Source organism: Natrix helvetica (genome assembly GCF_964273705.1).
Source record: "Natrix helvetica genome assembly, chromosome: 1".
NCBI classification, from domain to species: domain Eukaryota; kingdom Metazoa; phylum Chordata; class Lepidosauria; order Squamata; family Natricidae; genus Natrix; species Natrix helvetica.
In genome coordinates, this window is record NC_138548.1 from 5,424,471 (window position 1) to 5,451,046 (window position 26,576).

At 41.2% G+C, this 26,576-nt stretch overlaps 2 protein-coding genes across 2 annotated transcripts in view; both read right to left on the reverse strand.

Annotated features, from left to right (window-relative positions):
- Nucleotides 1-26,576, reverse strand: part of LOC309386230 (vomeronasal type-2 receptor 26-like) — a 267,735-nt gene that overhangs the window by 209,144 nt on the left and 32,015 nt on the right. The gene's annotated exons all lie outside the window — the stretch shown is intronic.
- Nucleotides 21,963-26,576, reverse strand: part of LOC309384036 (vomeronasal type-2 receptor 26-like) — a gene marked incomplete at both ends in the record, with an annotated part of 34,249 nt that continues 29,635 nt past the window's right edge. The window contains 2 exons of the mRNA XM_081937193.1: nucleotides 21,963-22,080; nucleotides 22,948-22,955. Coding sequence (XP_081793319.1) covers nucleotides 21,963-22,080; nucleotides 22,948-22,955 — 126 coding nt within the window. The remainder of the gene's footprint in view (nucleotides 22,081-22,947; nucleotides 22,956-26,576) is intronic.

A 26,576-nucleotide genomic window follows, 5' to 3' on the forward strand; every position in this document is an offset into this window, starting at 1 on the left:
TGGCAAAGACTGTCATGGTGGTTCTGGCCTTCATGGCCACCAGGCCAGGGAACAAGACAAGGAAACTCTTAGGAAAACCACTGACCAACTCCATTGTCATAGCCTGTCCCCTTGTCCAAGGAGTTCTTTGTATTATATGGCTGGCAATTTCTCCCCCATTTCTCAACATGGACTTCCACTCCTTGGTAGGAGAGGCCATCTTGGAATGTAATGAAGGTTCAGACTTAATGTTTTACACTGTCCTTGCCTACCTAGGATTTTTGGCCCTTGTCAGTTTCACTGTAGCCTTTCTGGCTAGGAAATTGCCTGAAAGCTTTAATGAAGCCAAGTTCATTACTTTTAGCATGCTTGTCTTTTGCAGTGTTTGGATCTCCTTCCTCCCCACCTATCTAATACCAAAGGGAAGTCCATGGTGGTCGTGGAGATCTTCTCCATTTTGGCCTCTGGGGCTGTTTCTTGGTTTGTATCTTTTTCCCCAAATGCTACATTATTGTATTGAGGCCCAATCTGAATTGTAGAGAAAATATGGTAAGAAACAAAAATGTCTAATTAATGCGACAGCTGGACTCATTTATATTGGTATTTGAGGCATTTTTAGTATGTGATAAGATTTTTTGGGGGAAAGATGACATGAAGGAGAAATTTGTCCATGAAAGACAAATCACTTGATCACTTATCAAGTGATTCAACTGGTTACAACATGCCTGCTTTAAGCAATAATCACCAAGATTTTACTGTATCACCTATTCAAAGCATCCTTGTGTTGTCCAGAGCCCTATGTGGATGGAAAGCTAGTTTTTAAACATTTGTTCATTATTTCAAGAATGAAATTTTCTCATTTCAATTTTTTAAATTTGAATGTTTTTTAATATAGTGTTTTAAAGAACTTGGTTCAGTATCAGTTTTTAAGCATATATGGAACTTTCTCTCTCTCTGTGTTAATTTTCAATGTATAATTTTTGTTTTGTTAAAATACAGATAAAAGAAGAAAAAATAGGAAATTGAGGGAAGGAAAAGGAACAAGGAAAAGAGGGTGTGAGAAAAAAGCCAAAGAGAAAAAAGAAAGAAAAGGGGCATTGACTCCCAACACTTCTTAGCACAGTACAAGATAAACACACTCCAGCCTCAACTTTTTGCTTTTACACATTAATATTTTATAATTTGACACAATAAGTTAACACAAAGGACCACCTAGTCACAATTGTCACCTGTTCCTGAAGGAAGAGTTCTGAGACCAGGAGGGCCCTCAGATATCATACTAGCTCAGTCTGAGGCATGGCAACTCCTTAAAATCCAAAGGTTATAAATACTCAGATAGAGGAGTCCCCCACCCACCCACACCCACTCCATCCTACCAAGGTTCAGTGAGGGCTGTTGTCAGATTCCCAAAGTGTTCAGACACCATGAAGACATATCCATAGTACCTGTTAGTTCACTTGAGACACAGATGTACAAAAGGACATCATCTGCATATACAACTATCTCATTATATAGTAACATGTAGATGTTGAACAGGAACAGAGAGAGCACCAAGTCCTTCGGACACCTCATTTGCCTTTGACATGATATGGAACTGGCCATAGAGGAAGGAGATGAACCAGCACAAAACTCTACTCCACTCCCTTAAGTCCTGGAACCAACCCAAAGGTATACATGGTCAATCATATCAAAAGCCATGGAAAAGACCACAAGAACATGAATGGATGCATGACCTTCATCCTGCTTCCACCAGAGATCATACAAAAGGGTCAGTAATGGTGTTGCTGTCCCATTTCAGGCCTGAAACCTGACCAGATGGAGTATAGATAATCCACTTAATCCAGGATCCTCTCAAGGTGAAGCCCTACCACTTTCTCAGTCCCCTTCTCTTAAAAGAGGAGGTGGGAGACTGGATGAAATAATCGGCATGGTGGGGTCTAGCAAAGGTTTCTTGAGGAGAGGCCATAACAGAAACTCTTTAAAGGATGCTGGGACATCTTTATGAAGGATGAATTAAGCACCATTAGGATCCACCCAAATGTCACCTCCCAGGTGGCCTTGACCAGCCAAATGGGACATGGATCTAGTTCACAGGTGGTCACATCTACATCCCAAGGACTCTGTTGATTTCCTTGGTATCAACAGGATCAAACTCTTCCCAAATCCTTTCCATAGCCTTCCCCATAGGATCTACACCATGCTTGGCCTCCAAAAGGGAACAGATCCAAGTAATTTTATCAACCAGATGCATGGATAATTCCTCTATGAGGCCTGAAGGAAAACCTACATGTGACTCTTACCCAGAAGATTCCAGATAATTGTTACAAAATCCATAGGGTGTCACTCAGTGCTATAAGAAATGCCATAAGAATGGAGAAATGTTGACATTTTGAGGCTTGTACTGCCATGAGGGAGCCTTCATAGAAGCTCTACTCAGATATGTCAAACACAAGGTCTGTTCCACCCCAGCACAGGAGGGGGTGAGTGCAGGGGGGGCAACAGTATCTGGCAGTAGCTGCACCCCGCTGGAGCCCACTGGTGCTCCACAGCCCATGTTGTGCAAGTGGGTCCAAGCATTGGGACTTCCAGGTCAGCCCTCCAAGCAGGAGGTGGAGGCAGAGCCGTGAGAGAAGGAACATGACCAGGCCTTCTGAATGCACCAGGTGGCCACCCACTCACTCACCCACTCTGTCCCACCATTTGATTTTGCTTGCCCATGGCCTTCCCAGCTGGGACAAGGCAGGGAGCTACGTGGTTCCCTTGAAGACCAAATCTCATACCTTCCTCCATGCATCTGCTTCTACCTGCTGCTGTTGCTGCCACCAAGGGACTCAGCCTGTGTTTTCCCAACCTTTTCCTCCAGCTCCACCAGACACGTAGGATGAGCCTCCTGCCCACTGCCCCACCCACAATGGCCCCAGTTTATAGGAAGAGCAGGGAGACCCATCCCCAAGAGGTAGTTAGGACTCCTCTCCCTACTCTGCCTCGCGCTGACCTACAGGCCCTATACCAGCATACGTCAGGACCCCGCATCCAAGCCACGGCTGCTTCACTCCATGCTTTGCATTCAAGCAGTGGTACCAGCAGTAGCAGACCCCTCCACCAGGAGTCCCAGTGTCCCTGAACCCCCCTCACAGTCCAGGAAGCCCACACTGGGCAAGGAGAGTGACCACGGCAGCAGCATCTTGGAGCAGGAGGCAAATAGGCCTATGCATCCCCTCAAAGAAGTGGAGTTGTGGAGTCCTTGGGCTCTAGGAGCTCAAGGGTCAGTTGCCTGATGCCCAGGGCCCTGGGTGGCTCATGCTGCCATCCATGGACCCCCCGTGTGGACCGAGAGGGTCAGTGAGGCTCCTCCAGAGGATCAATTTGGTTCAAACCCAACATGAGGGACATCAAGCTGGTCAAGCCTACCCTGGCCGAGCCCATTCAGACACCCACAACCACCAGCCATGCCCTCCTGGCTCCCCTAAGGCCAACAACAATCTTCATCTGGCCCTCAATGAAATAGAGTTTGACACCTCTGCTCTAGCTCATGTTGAGTCAAATTCATCCCTCATGTTCCTTCAGCAGAGCTCTGGATGTCTTTTGATCCTTTTCAGCTCCCTCAATTGAATCATGGGGCATGTTGGGAACTATGATCCAAGAGAGGTTGCATGCAAGTGATCCGTCCAAGGCCTCAGTAGCTTTCCTATTCCAGGTAGTGGCCAAGGCTTCAGAAGGACCATGCAGCAGAGCCTTAGGTATAATCCCCAGTTCCCTTTGGAACCCCATCAGTCACTAAGAGTGGACTGGTTAAATAGATTCAGCCTCCCTGCAGAGAGGAGCAGCATAAAAGAATCTCAAAGTCATCAGGCCATGATCTGGCCAGGACAAAGAAGACAAGGATAGTTTCTCCTCAGATTACGTTGGAACTGATCTTTTTTGAGTTGAGCCAAGAATGATGATGGTCACGTTGAAAAGCCTCTAAGGCCTGTCCTGGGGATGGCAAATGGACCTCTCTCAAGACCATCAGTCTGGGGAACCCCTCAGTCAACTGTGAAATGCCCTCCAGAGGCTCAGACACGGAGGTTGCTATGCAGCAGGAAGGTTGGTACGGAAGTAATGATCCCAACTGGTCCTGTGAATGAATCTTCAAGGAAAAAATTTCAGACCTGGTAATTTTGAGAGCAACACCCCAAAAGGCCAAAAGAGACACTCGGATGACAATTGCTACCCTCAGGCTACAGAAACAGAAATGTGCAACTCTTGCCAAACAAACTTGCAGTTAATATCTTGAGATACTTCCTCAACTTACATTTCTGCCTTCTACCAATTATACCCAAGTAGCACTCCTATTATCTGACCAAAGTAGGACATAAGCCAAAATCCAACTTGTGTGCAGGGGTCACTTTCATGTAGGTCAACTACACAGCTTCCCCAGGACTCCATCTGCTCTGTGAATTATACAACGAGACACAAATATGTTTTCCATTCTGGTGCATGAAGAGGAGCTGTTGCTAAGGGGATGGGACAATGGCTTTTCCCTGCAATTATCAAAAGAACAATAATTCTTCATGTATCCCCTGGGGATTTCTACACACAAAGATCTTCCAGGATAAAACCTGCTTTAAAAATATCTCTGAGTTAGCCAGCTGGGGGGACAGAACCTTGGCCTCTCTTGCAAAGAGCTCACTCCTGGGTTGGAAGAGACTCACATTCCTTTGTTTCCCTTATGGTCGCAGCCAAAGTATAGGTAAGAGGAAGCATGGTTGATGTAAATCTGTGCTGGGGCCATCCAGGTGGCACAGGTGGTGTCTGATCAGCTAAAGTTCCAGTGATATTTCAGGAGCAACCTTCAAATCAGTTTCTCCATAAACCTTCATTTCTCTTCTAGGAGGGAAGGAGACATGAAAGACTGGGCAGGAGTCATGCTACTTCTGATGCTGATGCTCTTCTGGCTACTGCCTCCAACTACAGCGAAGAGGCTGCAAACCATATGTGTGTTGAAGGATTATATGAACATAGATGAAAGCTACCATAGGCCTGGTGATCTCATTATTGGTGGGAATTTGCCTTTGGGGATAAATTTCAAGACTCCTGTCCCAGACTTTAATACAATGATGCTTCGTTTAAAGAGTCTGTAAGTTTCAGCTAGAAACTTTTTGCTTTAAAGTCAGTGACTCCTTTCAGAAATACTTCTAGTGTTTTGTACTGTCCAGTTTAGTGCATATTTTGAGCTTTTCTGAATAAAACAGCAAGCTTTTAAAATGGGCTGGAATTCTCAATCTCTTCATCAGGAAGATGATAAACAAAACAAAAATGGAGATGGAAGCTGTGCTGGCCTAATGAAGAAGTCAAATTATAATATTCGATCAGTAACCTCTGGTAGAAAATTCAAATAAAAGCTCAACACCCTTCAAGTGTTCAGGGGTGGAAAAAAATCCCTCCCAGTTTGGGAATCAGCATGGTTCTTACATAATGTCCTTCAGTGCATCTATGAGGTGACTCCCACTGTAGTCCTGTGCTCAGCAATCTCTACCCCACCTGAAGAAGCTGCTCCAAGAGAGACCTTAAATAATTACGGTGAAAGGGGAGCAGTTGGAAAGGATTGCAGCCACTACAGCAAAGTGAATATAGCAGGGATGATAGAGAGTATGAAAGAGGCTATGATGTCTATAGAAAGGCTTGTCTCCTGTCTCAGAAAGTCATCCAAGTTTAGCCAAGGGAATTCCTTTGAAAGAAAAACTCAATCCAATAAAATTAGGGAGTTTCTGCCATCAAAAGTCTGCCGAAGAGTAAAGCCAATTCAACAGTCATGCACAAGCTTTCCTGTAATGTTTGCCAATGTTTTTCTCACTACAGATTCATCCCCATTAACTACCAGCAGTTCCTTGCATTGATGATTGCTGTCTCCCAGGTCAATAAGGATTTTCTTCTGCTCCCCAACATCACCCTTGGCTTCCACATCTATGGCCATTACGAGAGGGAGATTAATATTTCCTTAGACAGCCTCTCCATGCTCTCCTCGAGAACACAAGTGGTTCCAGGTTACAAATGTGACCACCCGGACACTCTGCTGTCCATCATTGGTGGTCTCAGTGCCAAGTCCTCAAGGCTGATGGCCTCCATCTTCAGCATCTTTAAGGTCCCACAGGTAAGAGAGCTCTCTTGCATACAGTACGGAATAGACAGAGATCAAAATACACACAGAAGCCAAAGATGAAGCAAAACATAGTTTTTTTATGGGTTAGCATATAATGAACTTGTAATTCTTTATCTCAGAGATAATTCTTTATGTAAATGATGGGTAACTATCATTTTAGTGTCATTTATTATCTGTATCAGTTTGTTTGTTTCTTCTCCAGTCTTCTGACATACAACAACCAATAAAAATGGCTAAGAAGGGAATAAGATTGAGTTTGCTAGTCAAAGTGAGTCAGCCTGATTGTGAGGGCCATCAATATCAATAGTCATAACTAAAGTCAGCATAAAACTTTTACTTTCTCTTTGAAAAAAGAATCTCTTTTTCTCCAGCTGGGTGTTGGCTTTGAGTTCTCTCAGGAAGAGAAAAGAGTTTATCCTTCCTTCTTCCGAATCAATCCCAAGGAATCTCCTCAGTATGTGGGCTTAGTCCAGCTGCTCCTGTATTTCCAGTGGAACTGGGTTGGGCTTGTGGTCCCTAAAGATGACAGGGGAGAACGTTTCGTCTCAACTCTGACGCCAATGCTCCAGGAGAAGGAGATCTGCCTGGCCTTGACCCTGATGCTGGAATTGGATGATGTTGACAAACGTCTGGAAACGTTTGTTCTCAATTTCCTTCCCTGCTTTAAAACAGAAGTGTTTATTCTCCTTGCAGACTCAACTGTTACTAGCACTTTAATAGTGGCGGTACATGCTTTTGAAAAATACAAAAAAATATCATTTAGGAAAGTTTATATCTCCACTTCCCATTGGAAACTTGGTATGCAAGAATCTGAAGGAATATTGAAATACATCAAATATTTCCATGGGGTCTTGCATTTTAGGGACCACTCCGAGGATGTCTCAGAATTCAGCCACTTCCTCCTGTCTTTAGACCCCTTGAACCCCCAAGGAGACGTCTTTCTCCCTCTATGGTGGGAAAAAGTCTTTGGCTGCAAGATCCATAAATCAGGAAAGATCCCTCCAAAGGGGGGAAAGCAATGTACAGGAACGGAGAATCTGCAGAATCTGCCCAATTACAGTTTTGAAACAAGAATGACAGGAGAAAGTTACAACATCTACAATGCTGTTTATGCTCTGGCACACGCTTTACATACAATGTATGGATCCAGAGTTCGACCCAACATGATGAGGCTTGGAAAGAGGATCTCAAATGTCCAGTCATGGCAGGTAAGTTCTGTGGCTTTTGACTCAGTCCAAAAAGCTTAGATCAGAAGTTCCCCATATGAATTTCTTCAGATTAGTTTAGTTTAGTGTACTTTATTTTAAATTCTACAATTAAATTAAAAGCTATCTTCAGTATACACACATCCTTCATATTCTATACAATTGAATTGAAAACTCCTGGAATTGCATTAATATTTCAGTATACAGTAGAATTCAATATTGCTACGGCACTGGGATAAAAGCTATTATTCAGACTATTTGTCCTTGTTTTTATTGTCCTGTAATAATTCAAAAAATGAGTACCCAGGATGAGATGCATCTTTAAGAATGTTTTGAACTTCCTTAAGGCAGCGGGAGCTGTAGAGCTCTTCCAAAGAGGAGAGAGGGCAACCAATGAACCTCTCGGTAATGATGTTAACACTCATATAAAACCAGTTACTGATTAAATGTATGCCTGCTCCCGTACCAATTCATCTGAGACCCTGTCCTTTTTTTTAGTTTAGCATTTGTTGGGCTACTCAGCTTGCTGTGTGAAAAGAAGCTTCTGATTAATAATTGATGGAAACTAACCAATGAGAGAAGCAACGTAGAACTAAGGATAAATTTCTTAAGGAACAGTTTATCTTTAGAAGTCTTGGGTGCCCCATTGCTGGAGTCTTTTGAGGAGAGACAGTATAGCCACTTGTCTAAAACTGTAGAGGGTCTGTTGCTTGAGCATGGGGTTGGACTAGAAGACCTCCAATGTCCCTTCCAATACTTTTGAAGGGAAATAATAATAATAATAATAATAATAATAATAATAATAATAATAATAATAATAATAATAATAATAATAGTTCATTGACATTGCAATACCTGGTACACACGAATTGAAGATAAACTGCAAGAAAAAAATCACAAAATACCAGGACTTGCAAATTGAGGTTGAGCAACTGTGGAAAAAGAAATCATGTGTTGTCCCAATTGTAATTGGAGCCCTTGGAGCAATACCTAAAGGGCTCCCTCGCTATTTGAAAATTCTAAATTTACCTGACTTGAACATTCTGACTCTACAAAAAACCACCCAACTTGAAAGAACTTATATCCTCCGATGTTACCTTAACAGTTCCTAGGTCCTTGGTTAGGACTTCAGCTGTTGAGCTACCAACCAGCCCCAAAGGCTGTGAATCTCACCAAAGATTAACCACATAATAATGTATATAATAATAGAATGGGTAGAATTAGTGGGAGATAATAGTAGAGACAGTAGAATTGGCTTGAATTGCTGTTTTGTTTATGTAAGAATTCCTTGGCTAAGAATTGGAATCACCTCTGCCTTTTGCTTCTACCAGTGATCTAACTCCTGTTATCTTGTGGGTTTTTTGTATAACTCCATGCCTGGTCTGTATCTGAAACAAGAAGTGGGATATGCCATGCTTTGTCAGGGTTTCATTGGGCAAATACCAGTGTTGCTAAGCACCCAGGCCTCCTGTTCCTTGCTGCACAGCCAATGCAGGGCTAGGGGTCCCAGAATTGGGCCAGGGGTTCTGAATTGGGCAGTATGCTGATGTTTCTGAAGTTATAAAAGGACTCCATCCTTTCCCCATGGTGTGGCCTTCCTTACATGCATCTTGTCTGTCTGTTCATGGAATGGTCAACCCAGATCTTCTTTGTACAAATAAAAGCTGTTTCTTTTCCAAGCCTCTTCTTGGGTCTCTCTCTCTTTGGCATTCTGCTGATTCAAGTATATTTTGGGACCTTACTGTGATTCTCTATGACAAGATTCAAAGTGGTCCTAATGGGTTCCTGGTCTGAAATTCATCAGAATTTCCTGCATCAAAGGCTAAAATGTTGGACCTCTCTGAACAGAGAAGTGACCAACCAGGTCAGATGCTTCCTTCCACATGGCCCAGTAGATCAATCCTGGTTCCTGCATTCTTCTTCTTTTGACAACAAACTAGAGAAAACCACTGGAATTTTCCATGGTTCTCATAGAAATGATTGATTCCTTTCAAACATTCATTTATCAGTTAACAAGACGTTGGGTCAAAGGAACTATTGGAAACTGCATGTAGCCAAATATCTGAAGAGGGAAATCTTAAAATTAAATTTAGACTGTAGAACTAAAATTCTTGTGTTTTGCTGAAATTGGAGTTAGAAACCAAGTCCAGTGAAAATTGGAAAATGTTTAATTTCAGAGATAAATATTTGGTGTTGCATCTGATTCCACAGATCACCACCAAGAGATGGAGATATTTCCCAAATATAAACTCATCTTCTGAAGATGGCCATTATGTGATGATAAAAACTGTGAAGTCTCATTTGTAGTTCTAGCCCAAATATTCTAATATCTGAAGGTCTCCTGTCTTTCAGATTCTTCCCTATTTGAGCAATGTGCAGTTCAACAACAGTGCTGGGGATGAAGTCTCCTTCTCAGAAGGTGGGCTGGGATCTTCTCGTTATGACCTTCTCAACTGGGTTCTCTTCCCCAATCGATCTTTTGTCCCCATGAAAGTTGGGCAAGTAAATCCTGAGGCTCCCCCAGGCCAGGATTTCACCATTGACTCAGATGGAATCATCTGGGCCCCAAAGGTGAGCTGCAAGGAAATTTTGTAAGTTCAGGGAAAGATTCTTTAAGAAATGCTCTTGTCCCATCACAAGCCTTCCTCTGCAAGCTGAGATTCCAGATCCAAACTCCCACATCCATGGGTGTGTCAGGAATGCCCCTGGCCTGATTCCCTCGTGACTGTTCCTGATTTCTGATAGACAGTGGCAATATATTTCTTTACAAGAGAATCTGAACATAGAAGTAGGAATAAGGAAGGGAATTAGGAATGGGGAAAAGAATGGACGCCGCAGGTTCATTGCTTAGGTCATCTCTTGTTCTCTTTCAGAAGGTGCCCTTTGCCAGGTGTGGCATGAAGAGGTGCCATGCAGGAGAGAGGAGAAGGGTTCCAGAGGGCGAGCCCGTTTGCTGCTACCAATGTGATGCTTGTCCAGAAGGAACTTTTTCTAATCAGACAGGTAGAGCAGACTTCAAATATTAATCTTCCAGGATCAAAGAAGAAATTCATTGTCATTTTTATGACCTTGACAGGAAATCATATTTTCAGGAAAACCTTTCAGTTTACAGATATAAACTGCTCTGGCCACAGAGGCCACCTTTCCCGATCCTCAGCCGTTCCAGGCAGGATAGCTTTCGGGCAGAATTTATGAATGTCCAACTAGGATTTCTACTGGTACTCTAATGTCCAATTGCAAAAACTGCCTTCAAATCTTTCCTGAGGAAGTGGGGTAAAGCAAGCTTTACTATTTATTATTCAGAATATGCTCCTTCTGTCAGCACTATCAACCTATCAACCTCTAAGGAAATAGACCTGCCAGGGAAAGAGGACATTCCTCTATCTATGTCTCTTTGATAGAGCAGGAGGGAGCAAAAAATGTCTAAATGAACTTATTTGATCTACAAAGCAGAGTGTCAGGCCTGGAAGCCATCTTTTACATTGGGCCTTCAAGCCTCTCACATATTCCACTGTGGAAAACTGGGAGGGGGGATTATATGGTGCATGGGAGATATATACTCAAAATAAGATTCTTTCTCATAGAGTCAAGGTCATCTTGCACCTGTACCTGGATGATGTGATTTGGAGGAAACTTCTCTTGGGACAGTGTTTGATTGGATCATGTGATGGACATGTGGGTGCTGGGCAGGGACTTGAACATTCACTTGGTTGGGGAAAACCTGGAAACTTTCACATTTGGGTTTTTCCAGATGTGCCAGTATGACATCTCTAATGCATTGGAAGTTTGAGGAAACCCGGGCCTCTGAGTTTTATTCCATTGGGGGTATTACATGGAACCCTGATACAGGGAGGTTAAGGCAAAGATAACATACACACAAACAAAACAGCAGCATTTCTGGATAACAGATCTGTCGTTCTTCTTAGTGTTCCATTATAAAATGGAAAAAAAACCCAGGCAGGCGCCTCAGACTGAAAGCCATATTACTCGTGGAGGTCCACAGTGAATGGATAGCTGGAACTGAACAAAACCTTGTCTCTGGCTAATCTACCTCCTGTTTCACCTTTGTGGGAGGGATAATGTGCATGGCAGTTGCTCAAGGAATCCTTAGACAAAGACTTTTTTTCAGATGCAGCTCACTGTGATCCCTGCCCAGAAGACCAATATCCCAACAAGGACAAGGACCAATGCATTGCAAAGAAGATCCACTTCCTTGCCTATCAAGACACCCTGGGATACATCTTAGTTTTTCTTGCTGTCTTTTTCTCTGTGATCACTTCTGCAGTCCTGGTGATTTTCTATAAACATCATGACACACCGATTGTCAAGGCCAACAACCGAGATCTCACCTACATTCTCCTGGTCTCCCTCCTGCTCTGCTTTCTCGGCTCCTTTCTCTTCATTGGTCGACCTGGGAAGCTCATTTGTCTCTTCCGACAAACTGCCTTTGCCATTCTATTTTCCCTTGCGGTTTCCTCTGTCTTGGCAAAAACTGTCATGGTGGTTCTGGCCTTCATGGCTACCAAGCCAGGGAACAAGGCAAGGAAACTCTTAGGGAAACCATTGACCAACTCCATTGTCATAGCCTGTCCCCTGATCCAAGCAGTCCTTTGTGCCACCTGGTTGGCGACTTCTCCCCCATTTGTCAACATGGACTTCCACTCCTTGGTAGGAGAGACCATATTGGAATGTAATGAAGGTTCACATTCAATGTTTTATGCTGTCCTTGCCTATCTAGCTTTTTTGGCCCTCATCAGTTTTACAGTTGCATTTCTAGCTAGGAAATTGCCTGACAGTTTTAATGAAGCCAAGTTCATTACTTTTAGCATGCTAATCTTTTGCAGTGTTTGGATCACCTTCCTCCCTACCTACTTGAGTACCAAAGGGAAGTCCATGGTGGCCGTGGAGATCTTCTCCATTTTGGCCTCTGGAGCTGCTGTCTTGACTTGTATTTTTTTCCCAAAATGCTACATTATCCTACTGAGGCCCGATCTGAATTGTAGAGAAAATATGATAAGAAACAAAAATCTTTAATTCATGCATCCATAGGAAACATTCATATTTATCTTGGTGACATGTTTACTAACTGGCGATATTTTGAATATATGATAACAGAGGAAGAATATGCTCAATAAATAATGCTCATCAAATGTGATAACTGGTTACAGTATGCCTCTTTGCTGAGTTCAGCAGATAATGGATGGATGGATGGATGTTCCTACTGTGTTAATTACTAAATTGGAAATGGTTCTTTTCCAATAGAATAGTGAAAGACATACCTCTGCAGATAAAGAGACAATGAGATGCATTCGTATTTTATACATTTCAAAAATTAAGAGAAAATGATATAAGGAAGGAAAGGAGATTGACTATGATAAATAAAATGGTCTTTGGTTTTTCTAGGATTCAACCTGATACTGTTCCTTCACTTCCAAGAGTTTTCAGGCACTATCAGACAAAGAACTTTGAGCACATTAAACATGACTGCTTGTACAAGTGAATATCATTAGCATAGAGATGATATATGTGTGGAAAACACATTCTTGGATGAGTAACAACATGTTAGTAAGACACATACACAGAATCAGAGGGCTGGAAGGGACCTTAGAGGTCTTCTAGCCCATCCAGGAGATATTTTACAATTCCAGACAAATGTCCCTTCCCATCTCTTCTTGAAAACCTCCAGTGATTGGAAACCCCTAATTTCTGGAGGAAAGCCATTTCAATGATTAGAATCATAGGTCTGGGAGGCACTTTGGAGATCATCTACTCCAACTCCCTGCCCAAGACAGGAATTCTTATACAATCCTGGATAAATTGTTGCCTATCCTTTTTTTAATAGTTACCAGCCATTGAGCACCCACACGTCCAGGAGGCAAGGTGTTCCACTCATTAATCATTATTATTGATCTTATTATATTATGTTAATTTATTTGATTCTTTTTTATTAGTTTTATTGTTTTAAATGAGGTTTTATATTCTGTAAGCCACCTTGAGTCACCATGTGTGAATAGGTGGCAATATAAATTCAATAAATAAATAAATAAATATACAATAAATACTGTCAGGAAGTTCTTACTCATTTCCAGGTTGAATCTCCCTCTGATATGATCCTACACATTACTTCTTGTCCTTCCCTCAGGTTCTATGGAGATTAAATTGATGCTTTCTTCCCTGTGACAGTCCTTCAAGTACCGGAGGACTGCTATCTTATCACCACTAATCCTTACAATACAATACAATAGTAGAGTTGGAAGGACCTTGGAGGTCTTCTAGTCCAACCCCCTGCCTAGGCAGGAAACCCTATACCGTTCCAGACAAATGGCTATCCAACATCTTCTTAAAGACTTCCAGTGTTGGGGCATTCACAACTTCTGGAGGCAAGCTGTTCCACTGATTAATTGTTCTATTCATTAGAATAGGCATATCCAATTCCTTCAATTGTTCATCATATGGTTTAGCCTTCAGACCCTTTATCTGAAAACAAAAATCTTTAGAATGGAGATTAGGTAGAAACTATGAAAATAGAAAGCTAATCCCCAACGAGAATTGCAAGAATGTCCAAGAATAAATCGGAAAAGTGTTGGAAATGTCATCAGATACCGGGTTCATACTACCACATGTGGTGGACTTGTATTGAAGCTAAAAGATAATGGATTAAAATCCACATGTGGTTGGAGAAAATGATATGTAAACACATAGACCTCAAACCAGAGATCTTTTTACTGGGAATCATACCAGAAATTTACAACAAAGACTTAAAATATTTGATTCTAAACCTTTTAACAGCAGCTAGAATCGTATTTGCAAAAAACTGGAAAAACGAAATGATACCAAAACAGGAAGAAGTTATTCTAAAGATAATGGAGTGCGCGGAAATGAGCAAATTGACATTTGAAATTAGAGAACAAGAAGACAAGCAATTTTATAAGATATGGGATTTGTTTTATCAGTGGCTGGGAAAAAAAAGCTGGACATGAAAAATGTTTTATCTATGTTTTAATTGAAGGAGAAAAGTGAGAATATAATAATGTTGTTAAATAGACTAATAATGATACAATGTTTTAATTGAAGCAGAAAAGCAAGACATAATAATCGTGTTAGACTAACAATAATACAATGAAACACTGACATATATATGAATAATTTAGAATTTTTTGTTATAAAATGAAGGATAAAGATAATAAATGAACCAATGTACATTTGATAGAAGATTGGTAATATAATATATAACTCTAAGTGCATACCATAAAGATACCCTGTTGAAAGCAGTGAAAGATATACAAACATAAACACTAGGTAAATTCTTTTATATTGTAAAAATATTTAAAATGAGATAATGATTGCATAAAGGTATGTTGTTGTTAAGCAGACAATCAAGAATGTAAGATAATTAAGCTTATTGAAAAGAAAGAAATATTAATCGTAATTGAACATATGCTGCCCAATGAAAGTGAGGTTTTTGGCTATATTGGATGGAAAAACTGGGATTGTATATGTAATTGAAAATATGGATGTAAAAGCACTTGTAACCAAACGACATGCTATATGTAATGGATTAAAAAAAATTAATGTTGTCCTTTATGTTCAAAAGTAAAAAAAACATGAAAAAAAAAAGAAAATAGAAAGCTAGAAGGAATATGTACAATTGAGCAACTTTGAAATGCTTGGTCCTCAATATTCTATGACAACATCACTGATATGCTTGTTTCTATTACAATAATCATTCTTTCTTGAAGAAAGTAACATAGCATGGGTCCAGATTATCTGAGGGACCATTTCACCCCACTGGGATTGGCCTGTCTCTCTTGTGCTGGCAAAAGAGGTATCCTGTGGGTCCTGTCAGCTCAATTATTCCAGCTGGCATAGTCCAGGAGAAGGGCCTTCTCTGCTGTGGCTCCCACCCTCTGGAACATCTTGCCCCCCATGTGAGGTTGCCCCCAACCCTCTTCTCATTTCATAAGGGCCTAAAGACATGGCTCTGCCAGTTGGCCTGTGGCCCCAGTGGGAGAACAGCACTCTGGAGGTAGTTGATTGAGTAACATCAGATCCCCCCATTCCACCCCTCCATCACCAGATGTCCTTGATTTTTTTAATCTTTGGCTTTATATTTATTCAGATTTCAATGTATATATATTTTTTATGTCTGTAAGCTGCCCAGAGTTAGCTTAGTCGAGGTGGTACAGTGATTACACTGCAGTATTTCAGGATAATTTTGCTGACTGTCAGTTGTTTGATCCTGACTCGCTCAAGGTTGCCTTAGCTTTCCATCCTTTTGGGGTTGATAAAATGAGGACTTAGATTGCTATGGAAAACATTCTGACTCTGTAAACTGCTTAGAGAAGTCTGTAAAGCACTGTAAGTCTAAGTGTTATTGCTGTTGCTATTGAAAATATATAGGATTGTTATACTAAGATAATAGTCTGTGGTATTAAGCCTCTAAATCTCTATTTGTTTTAATTCATTGCACTTGACTGAGAAGTGCTATTTGGCACATAACAGATGTACAATTTCTGTGGCCATCCTTTGGTCCATTTCCTAGAAGACTTTCAATCAGATGGGACCTCTTGGGCTTTAGCAAAGTGGAAAAGGTCTATCTGTTCTGTGTGACACAGGAAGAGGCTGTGTTGTAATTGAGGTGGACATGCAGTAATTCAATTTCTGTAGGGTTAGGGTGCAGATGAGTTTTAAAACTCTGTAAGGAAAATAAATACCCAAAGGAAGGGGAGTACATAAATAGAATAGAAATATGGAATGCTGCATGTACAGTGTATCTTTATGTGTCTCTGTGTTTCTGTGCAATTCAAAAGTCTGGCTCCTTATATAATTTGTTATGTACATTATATGAAACAATTAAAAGGGGAGTAGTTTTTGGTATACTCTGTATATGAAAAAATAAAATAATTTTGATTTTCTCTTGTTGAAATTGGAAACATTTTTTTTGGCTAACATCCAGTTAAGTTTCCAAGTAGTTCTACTCTTTTCCTTTCCTCCAAATTGATCTTTGTATCCCATCTTCCTTCCTTCCTTCCTTCCTTCCTTCCTTCCTTCCTTCCTTCCTTCCTTCCTTCCTTCCTTCCTTCCTTCATTCATTTCAGCATCTTATTCAGAACATTCTTAGGGAACATGCTTATCAATGTGGATAATTAACCCAATTAGAAAAAAAAATTGAGGACTCTTTGGATTAAAATAAATGAAACAAGGAACTGTCCTCTTGGGAACAAATATCCACATATTTAATACAAAAGTTTACTTTTATTGTTATTACTGGAGCCATACTGGGTACAGCAAGAAAGAATGAAGAACAAAAGGATGGATGATTGTTACTGATTAAGAAATATTTTGTGATTAGTCACATCATGTCATTTTCAATTATTTAACAGATCACATTTTCTTGCACAAGAAGCAGGAAGATTTCTCAAGATGTCAGGCTCACTTAAACTCTCAAGGAGAGTTATCCAAAAACTAGTTAGAGCCAGAAATGTTTCTCTACTGCATTTTTCTTGTGAAATGGCTTTCCTTCATTGTTGACTGTTGTGGGAAAGATATAATCACTCATCATAAACCTCTTGACCCGGCAAAGATCTTGTAGTTTTATAGAAATGAATCTATTTTACAATTATATATGCAGCTAATTAGATACCCAGGAAAACAGGAGCCTCATGAGGTAAATCAGGGCACACAGAAGAAAAAGCGGGAAAATAGGGAAACCCCCCCTCCCCCTCCACATCAACCAATCACAGCACAGATTGCCTCACGTAGGAGCTGGCACTCTGGTGTCAATCAACCATCACTGTGTTCTGGCTCACTGCAGAACCCCTCACTGCTCCAGCTACTAAATTTAAACATCTTCACAGTATACCCTGTATAGGAGAAAATAAAATACACATATTATTGACCTCTTGATTTTCTCCAGATGAAATGGGGAACATCTAAATGATTTTATGGCTAACATTGAGTTCAGTTTCCCAAGTGCTTCTGCCTTTTTCTTCCCCTCCAATTTGATCTTCTTATCCCGCCTTCAGTCTTTCATTCTTCCACTTCAGCTTCTGTGATATCTGCAATTCTTCTTTTCTCCTGGAGTAGCTTTATATGAATATATTAAGATGGATGTTTGTGAAGGTTTAATTCCCTTTTAGAAGGAATTTCTGTCCAGCACTGTTGTAAAGTTGGGGGTGACTGTGCTGCAGGATTGTTTTTACCTTTCTCACATCAAACCTGGTACCTGAAATCCTTTAAAACTCATCACCAACTCCCCCCCCTTTGCATCTGACCCACCTACAGCCAACAACCAGAATTAGAAACTCTGGGAAAAAATCATTTGGCTACAAAAATTGGTGACGTGAGATCATGTCACTTTCCCAACTTTCAACGAGATTTTCAGAACAGACAAATGTGCTTTGTTCTAGGGCTCAAAAATGGCCAATCATTCTTCCTTATTAATGACCTCAGGATAGGTTTCCAAGAGACGTGGATCTATTCCTCCCCAGTTGGCCTGGTCAGTTTGCTGTGGAAAAAAGGCCCTGTCTACTCACTGGACACTTGCATGACTACTGTGACTTTCAATGTCAGAGTGACAGTTTTCCGCCACTTTATACTGGAACTATAGAAAGACTGATAGATCTATCAGCGAGAAATCTTGCTCTTTTGTATGTGTACATTATCTTTTCATGTGTGCTGAGAATGTCAAATCAATCAATGTAGCAGAGGAAGGAAAAAACTGTACATCATGAGAGAAAATTGTCACCTTTTCTGATGCAAATTAATTTACAAAGAAATCGGTTACAAAGAGAAGGACATAGAATCATGCACCAAATGTTATGAATGGGAAAAGTTTCGTGATTTAGAGGGGGGAAGGAAAGAAAGGACCAAAGGCACAATGGCACTGAGAGCTTTTTGATGAGATACCCAAATTTGGTTACATTTTCATCAACAGAGAAACCCCTGAGTCAAAATCAGCATCTTCAGGAAGCTGAGCACGGGGGAAAAACTGCACTTCAAATGTATGTCTTAGTGTGTATCCTGCCTTTATTATTTTGATAAAGATATCCTGATGTATCAGATGAGCTGATAACCTCATAGGAGGCAGCTTTGATAATAGTCCTGGGATACCACATAAAGCTCTGAGACTGACATTTTTGGCATGTGGAGAAGCTGCAGATGAGTTTTACAACATTATCAGGAAAATAAAGTCTCATAGAAAGGGAAATGTAGCAAGAGAATAGATACACGGAATGCTATATATACTCTGTCTGTGTGTTTGTATGTAGCACAAAAGTCAGTCACCATAGGGAATTTATTATATAAACTCCATGACATAATTTATAAGGGGAGGGGCTTTGGGTATATGTCAGGGAATTGCACAGCCAGTGTCCCAATGGAGTCAGAAATGCTGACACTTTTAGTTTATAGAAATGAATATATTTTAGGTAAAAGTTCCCTTCACACATATGTGCTAGTCGTTTCTGACTCTAGGGGGCGATGTTGGAGGAAAGAAACAAGGGTCAATGAAAGAAACCAATAAAGCTCAAAAGTAGAAGTTGAGGATTACCATGTATATATGCACTCAAGAGTTTAAACTTATTAGAGGTAATCACCCAATATACATGCATACACACACACACAGACACACACACACACACACACACACAATGAATATATTTTACAACTATATGTACAGAAAACTAGATATTTAGGCAAACGGGAGCAACTGGGGTAAATCAGGGCCCACAGAAGAAAAAGGCAGGGGAAAAGGAAACTCCCCCTCCACACCCAGAGCAACCAATCACAGCACAGATTGCCTCATGCAGGAACCAGCCCTCTGGTGCCAATCAACCATTAGTATGTGTTCTTGCTCACAGAACCCCATTGCTCCAGCTACTAAATTTAACAGATTAACTGAGTTGGAAGGGACCTTGTAGGTCATCCAGTCCAACCCCCCGCCCAAGCAGGAGACCCTACACCATTTCTGACAAATCATGTGACTGAGTGGCTGTGGCCATGCCCACTCAGTCACAGGACCCCCCCACCAAACCACGCCCACAGAACCGTTAGGGAAAATATTTGAATGTCACCTCTGGTTCTATTCTTTTCTTCAAATCCGACTTTCCTGCCTAAATTAAATATTTTCTTACATTGTAGGTATGTGAGTTTGTGAGAAACACATTCTTCTTATTCTAATTCTCCTTTTGAGTTGAGTTTAGGTTAAGTTTGGCTAAAATATATTGTCTGACTGTCGGTCCATTAATTTGGTCTCAGCATTATTTCTTTTCTAAAGGAGGTTTCCTGAGCTGACATCTTGTTTTAAAGGTCTTTCACCAAGATCAAACAACAAGGATCAAAGTATGGTTTTAAACCTGGCTACACAAACCTTCCTCTTTCTTTAGCATCTTGCAACTATTCATATTCCATATTTTTTGGCCTTTGCCATGTAAACTTAGAAATAGTCTTTTGCCATTGTTTCAATGAAATATCGGTCACCAGTATTGGTAGTTTCTGGAATAAAAACATCTTTGGTAAAACCTTCATCGTAATTACAGAAATTCTACTCAAAAATGATAATCACAATTTATTTCCCCTTAGTAAGTCTTTTTGCATTTCATTCCAAACAGACACAAAATTATTTTGGAACAGGTTAGAGTTTGCATTTGCAAATGTCACTTTAAGGTATTTGAACTTTTACTTCACCTTAAAATGTGATGGCATTTGAAGAGCAACAAATATGATGAGGGGACTGGAAGCTAAAACATAGAAATAAGATTTGCAGGAACTGGGCATGTCTAGTTTAATGCAAAGAAGGACGAGGGGAGACATGATAGCAGTCTTCCCATATCTCAGGGGCTGCCACAAAGAAGAGGGAGTCAAGCTCTTCTCCAAAGCACCTGAGGGCAGGACAAGAAGCAATGGGTGGGAACTAATCAAGGAAAGAAGCAACTTAGAACTGAGGAGAAATTTCCTGACAGTTAGAACAATTAATCTGTGGAACAACTTGCCTCAAAATGCTCCAACAATGGAAGTTTTTAAGAAGATGCTGGATAACCATTTGTCTGAAGTGGTGTAGGGTTTCCTGCCTAGGCAGGGGGTTGGACTAGAAGACCTCCAAGGTCCCTTCCAACTCTGGTATTCTATTCTATTCTATTCTATTCTATTCTATTCTATTCTATTCTATTCTATTCTACCCTATCCTATTCTATCGTATTCTTATTCTATTCCATTTTTATTCTAATAAAATATGCTATCCTATCATGTCCTATTCTAAAATTCCATAATCTTTAGTCCTGTTTTAAACCAGCATTTTTCTCTCTGTTTATTTTAAAACTGGATATGTCCCAATATTGGAGGGACCAAGCTTCCACAGATCCCTTGTTTGGGTTTTTGCTAGGATTAAATATGAGAGTTTCTTCATATCCAACAACCTAAGGACAAAACCTTCACAACATTGCTTGGACTTCAAAACATAGCAGAACACTTTTTCTGACTCCAATTTTAAATTAGTCCAACTAGTTTCAACTCTTTCCAAAGTCTCAGCATCTTTTTTGGGTCACCCCATTTCTGAAAATGTTCAGAAAAAAGCAAGAAAGATGGTCAGGGGAGTGGAGTTATGCCTGGTCTTCTGAGAGGAAGAATGCCATCATAGCAGACTTCCAATACTTGTAAGGCTGTGACAAGGAAGAGGGGGACAAATTATTTACCAAAGTAGCAAAAGTCAGGACCAGAAACAATGGATGGAAACTAACCAAGGAGAGAAGCAAGCTAGAACTAAGGGCAAATCCCTTAACCAGTGGAACAAATTGCTAAAGGCTTTTAAGAACAGCAATCAACAATCAGCCAACGGAAGAGAAGTTTCTTTCAGGGGTTGTAGGAGCTTCATCACTGGAGGCTTTCAAGAAGAGACTGGACTTCTATCTTTCAGAAATGGTGTAAGGTCTCCTGCTTGGGCAGAGGATTGTAGTCAATGACCTACAAGGTCACTTCCAACTCTTAATATGCTAAGAGTCTGGAGCGCAATCCATCAGAAATAGTTTAGGTCTCCTACAAGAATAAGGGGTTGGACTAGATGACCTCCAAGGTTCCTTCGTTTCTATTACTCTTACTGTGTTAAATTAGCATAACATCTTGAGAGATCTTCCAATCTACTGCTTCTATGGGAGAAATTAGTTTCTAATTTTACCTGATAACAAGTATAAGTAAACCAGTTATTTGGAATAAACTTTGAAATGATTATTCAAATTTACTGGAATACCACTGATTGTCCTGTGCCACTATGGCCCTTTAGCACTCAATGCTATCCAAACAAACTTTGGCTCAGACCAAACTCCGCCTGGTTTCCAGGGATTCCGTTTCATGTAGATCAAATACTCAGCTTCACCTTGACTCTCAAATCCATCTGCACTAGGGATCAACAACAAAAGACACTGTGCTGCCCCAGCGGTATATAGCTAGTGTAGGAATTAAGAACTGTCTCCTTTAAGAAACTACCTCATGGGAAATGTAGGCAGAGACTGCCTTATGGGAAATGTAGTTCCATGACATGTGATCACATCTCTGTTTATGATTGGCCACTGGAGCATCTTGCCCACATGCAAAGTTTATAGCCGGGCAGTTTAAATGCTTTTGTGAACCAGAATAGTAGCTTTCTATGTGATGAGACAGATCATGGAAATGAAAATGTTGGGGAGGAGAACCAGATCCTTGTTGATCTCTGTGACAGCAAACCCCAAGGCCTGGAACTGATGGTAGTTGTTGTGCATGGGGCTATAGAGAGAGAAACATTGTGAAGCATCAAAGGAAAGCTTGTGTGTGCTGGTGGAGTTTGCCTTGTCTTTGATCTTTGTGGGGTTTTCTTTGGAGCAGGAAGTAACAAGTATTAATAGGTTGTGTTTAAATGTTTTTTTTTATTAAACCTGGGTGCATTTAGCAGATGAACAGAATTGGAAGGGACCTTGTAGGTCAGTGAGAAAGGAGAAAAAACCTATTACGGGCCATTTTATAACCTTATATCATCCCACCCATCTTCACTTTGCCATAGCAAAGATTTACTGAGGGTGATTATTCACTACTCAAAAGTGGTTTTTTTTTTAAAAAAATAGTATTTAATGATTTTCAGTCCAAATTAACAATTTAACCTATCTTCTTCACTAGGGCAGTAAAGTTCCTAATGTGTTGTCCCTCATTATTCTGTTTCTGGTTTCTTGTCTTCCTGTTGAAGAATGATGGAAAGATTGAGAATCTAGCCTATTTTATGAGTTTGGCTCTTTATTGGAAAAAGGACAAAGATTTGAACTACACCAGGACATTGAAACATCACTAGAACAAATATTTTTGAGAAAACAATCACCTACATTTTTCTCCTCCGTGTGAAACTTACACAAATGGGGTAGAATACCATAATGGGTCCATTGTAAATTCTAGGTTCATAGGCTTATAATAGGCACCAAGGGGAAACTTCCCACCAATAATGAGAGCACCAGGCCTGTAATAATATTCCTGAATCTTTAAACGTTTTGGTAAGACACGCATGGTTTGTTTTCTCACAGCAGATGTTCGAGAAGTTGGAGGCAAGAGCCAGAAGAGCAGCAGCAGGAGGAGGAGGAGGAGAGGCAGCCCAGCCATTCTTCTCACCTTCCCTCCTAGGGGGCACAAACAAAGGTTTGTGCAGAAGCTGATTTACAGGTATCACTTGAAATCTCACCAGTCTTAGCACATAGTCTGCTCATTCCACCTGGATGGCCCCAATACGAATTGATATGAAATATGTTTCCTCTTACCTGTGTTTGGACTGGACCAAAGAGGAAACCGATTCAGCTGAGTCTCACCAAAGCTAGAAGTTGGATCTTTCCAACATACAAAAAGATCTCTCTCTCTCCCCCCCAACTTGGAAAGGTCAAAGAATATTTATAAATCGGGTTTTACCTTGGAAGATTTTCATAGGAGGAAATTCATAGGGGATACCTTAAAAAGTACTCTTCTTCTGGCAATTGCAAGGAAAAGCAATTGTCCTACCCATGTGGCACTAGATGCTGTTTATGCAGCAGAAAAGAAAACATGTTTGTTTCTCTTATTGTTATTCCACAGAGCAGATGGACTTGAGAGACAAGAGAAAGTTGAGTGTTTGACTACATGAAGCAGCCCATATAAACAAGATGGAGTTTGACTTTTGCCATAGTTTGTTCGGATAGGATGAGTTCTAATGGGACAGGGTGGCACATGGCAGTCAGTCGTAAAGTAATAAGTGTGAGCAATGATACCAATGCAGATTGAAATAACTGATTTATTGATACCCAAATGGAATGGGGCAAAAGTAAAACCTTTCTTCTCCCAAAGATCTTTAAAATAGGCAAGTTGTCAGGCTAATTTAAACTCTACAGCAGGTTGCCTAAGAACTTGTTGGAGCCATAAATGTTTGTCTGCTGTATTTGTCTTATGACGTAGGTCATCCGAATCCTCATCTGGGGTGGAAAGGATACCACCATTCATAGTCAATGTCTTGACGAAGTGGAATAATAAGAATGGGTTCATGGTGTTACGTGGCTCTCCCCTTTCTCTGAAGCTGGTTCCAGCCAGTGCTGGTTGGAGAGGGGGGAGGAGATTGAGCTCAAACCCTTATCTTCAAGTTGTTCTCAGTGAGGTCTTCTCAGTTCCAGGTCATCCATATGATGGAGATATTCAATTCCACAAGCAGTGAAGGACCAAACAATGTAAGCAAGGTTTTGCCCTGGTTCCTGACAGCTGTTGGATGGGGAGGAAGAGTCTAAGTTTAACACCTCCAAAATCAAGTAACTGGGTGATTGGTCCCCCCAGTATTGGGTCATGGATGACATTGCTCTTCCATGTTTGGGACTCTAGTGCAATCTGAGGGTCTTCCATGACACTCATCTCCTGCTCAAAGAACAGATAACAGCTATGGCCAGGAAGGTCTTTGTAAAGCTTCAGTTTGTGAAACACAATGGTCTTGAACTTTGGTGAATAACACCCCTGAGAGGGATGGAGTGGCCTGAATGGAGGCAGGAAGTCTTAATTATTGGGATTGGATTCAGCAGTGGAACTGGACTAGCATGGATCCTTACTTCAGACATGGTGGGGTACCTCCACCTCTTAAGGAGATCTTGGTTTGCTCCCTTTTCAAGAAAGTATGGCTGGACCCAACTATTCTAGACAATTCTCATCCACTACCAATGTCCCTTTTAAAGGGAAAGATTATGGAGAAGGTGGTCATGCAGTACCTTCACTAGACCCTTGGTGGATTATTTAGGCCCTTTTCAATCAGGATTCAGAACTGGCATATGGGACAGAAAATACATTGTTTCAGGGTTCCAAATAATACACCCATAGCAAACAGAATTCCAAGGCAGGTAGGTTCCTCAAAGAATGATTTTATTTGGCATATCATATTGGTACAATTGTGAAAACCAACTGAATATTCCCACTGATTTCACTTAATTAAAAGTAAAAGTGTTTCCCTTTCCCAAACAATCAGTCACATGGTCCAATCAAAATGCCATCCAGTTGCCTGGTAGCTTCACTCCTCCTCTCCCCTATCAGCTGTGGATATGTCCTTGGTTCCCAGGGGAAAGTATTTTGTTTTGGCTACAAAACCCCAGCTAACTGTTTTCTCCCATCCCTATTGCTCAGTTCCAGTGTGGAAACACTGAAGCCTCAAAATGGCCATGGTCAGGTGAGGTCAGCTTCAGGGTTGATACATTGGTTTGATAGCCATGGGATGGTGGTAGCAGATCCATCCTTGCTCTTCTTAACCTCTTGGTGGTCTTTGACATCAGCTTCTATATCTGGTCCTTGTTAGGAAGTGGGCACCACTGCATTTTACAAGTTCTTTTCCTTTCTACAGGACAGGTATCAGTCTGTGTTGACTGGGAGTGACAGGTCCCACAACTGACTATGTGGGTGCTGTAGTGTTTAGTGCTTTCTCCTCTCCTCTTTAAGGTATACATGAAGACACTGGGCCACCCATCTATGCAGGATGAGGCATTATCAGTGTGCTGAAGGTGTTCTTGTCTACATTTCTGGCCCTGGTGACCCAAGCAGTGCTGTTGATATCCTGACTGAGGACCTGGTGGCTGTGGGGTCCTGTAGGAGAACATCAGGCTTCAAGTCAATCCTGAAAAAAATTAGGTGGATTTGAGTTTGAGGCTCTTCTGGATTTGAGATTTTACCACCTTGCCCCAAACAGGTCCAGTGCATAATCTGAGGTCCTTCGTAACTCCTGGCTCCTGCTCAAAGTGTAGTTGGCAGTTGTAGCCAGGAGACCCTTTGCAGAGGAGTGCTTTGGGTGCCAGTTGCACCCGTTCCTGGTTCATGAGGGTCTGTTCACAATTATTCACGCCCTGGTTGTAATGAATTCTCCATGGGGCTGATCTTGAACAGCATTTAGTTTGTGCAAAGCACAGCATTGTGGAAAGTTATGTGTGCTCCCAGAACAGCACATCACATCTCTGTCTTATGAAGTGCATAGGTTGCTGGTTTGTTTCCAGATAGAATTAAAGGTACAGTTTTGACCTTCAGTACCCTACATGGATGGGACAAGGATATTTTGAGGGACCCCCTCTCTCTGGTTTCACCCATCGGGTCAGCAGGAGGGGAACGGACAGGTCCCATCTGCAAAATACTTCCATCTCTTCAGACCCAGGAGATAGGACACTTCTGCTATGGAACCCACCCTTTGGGACATTTGTTTTATTGATCAAATGCTAAATGGCCCATCTGACTCACAGAGGGACTCTGGGTGGTCTACAAATCAAACATTGAAAACATACTCTGATGTGGATTGGGAGATGCTACACTAATGGGATGAAGATGGCTCCATAGGTAACCTGGACCAATGCCATGTAGGACTTTAAAGGTCATAACCACCACCTTGATTTGGACCCTGAAGGAGATTGGAACTCAGTGAAGCTTGTGCCACAGAGGTGTCATGTCTGCCCTTCATCCTGTGCCCAAAGTTGCCAGAAAGCTGCATTCGGCACCAGAGGAAGCTTCCAGATACTTTCCAAGGGTAGCCTCAGGTGGACTATTCAAACAAGAGATGACTGGTAACTGTACGGGGAACCCTTAAAAATCCTCCCCAACACTCCCCCCCCCTTTGCATCTGACCCACCTAGAAGCTTTAGGAAAAGTCATTTGGCTGCATAATTGATGATTAGAGGTCATGTCACCTTCCAACTATAGATGGGATATTCAGAACAGACAAATGATAAAGCTCCTCCATCTGCTGATATTAGAAATGCAATATCTTG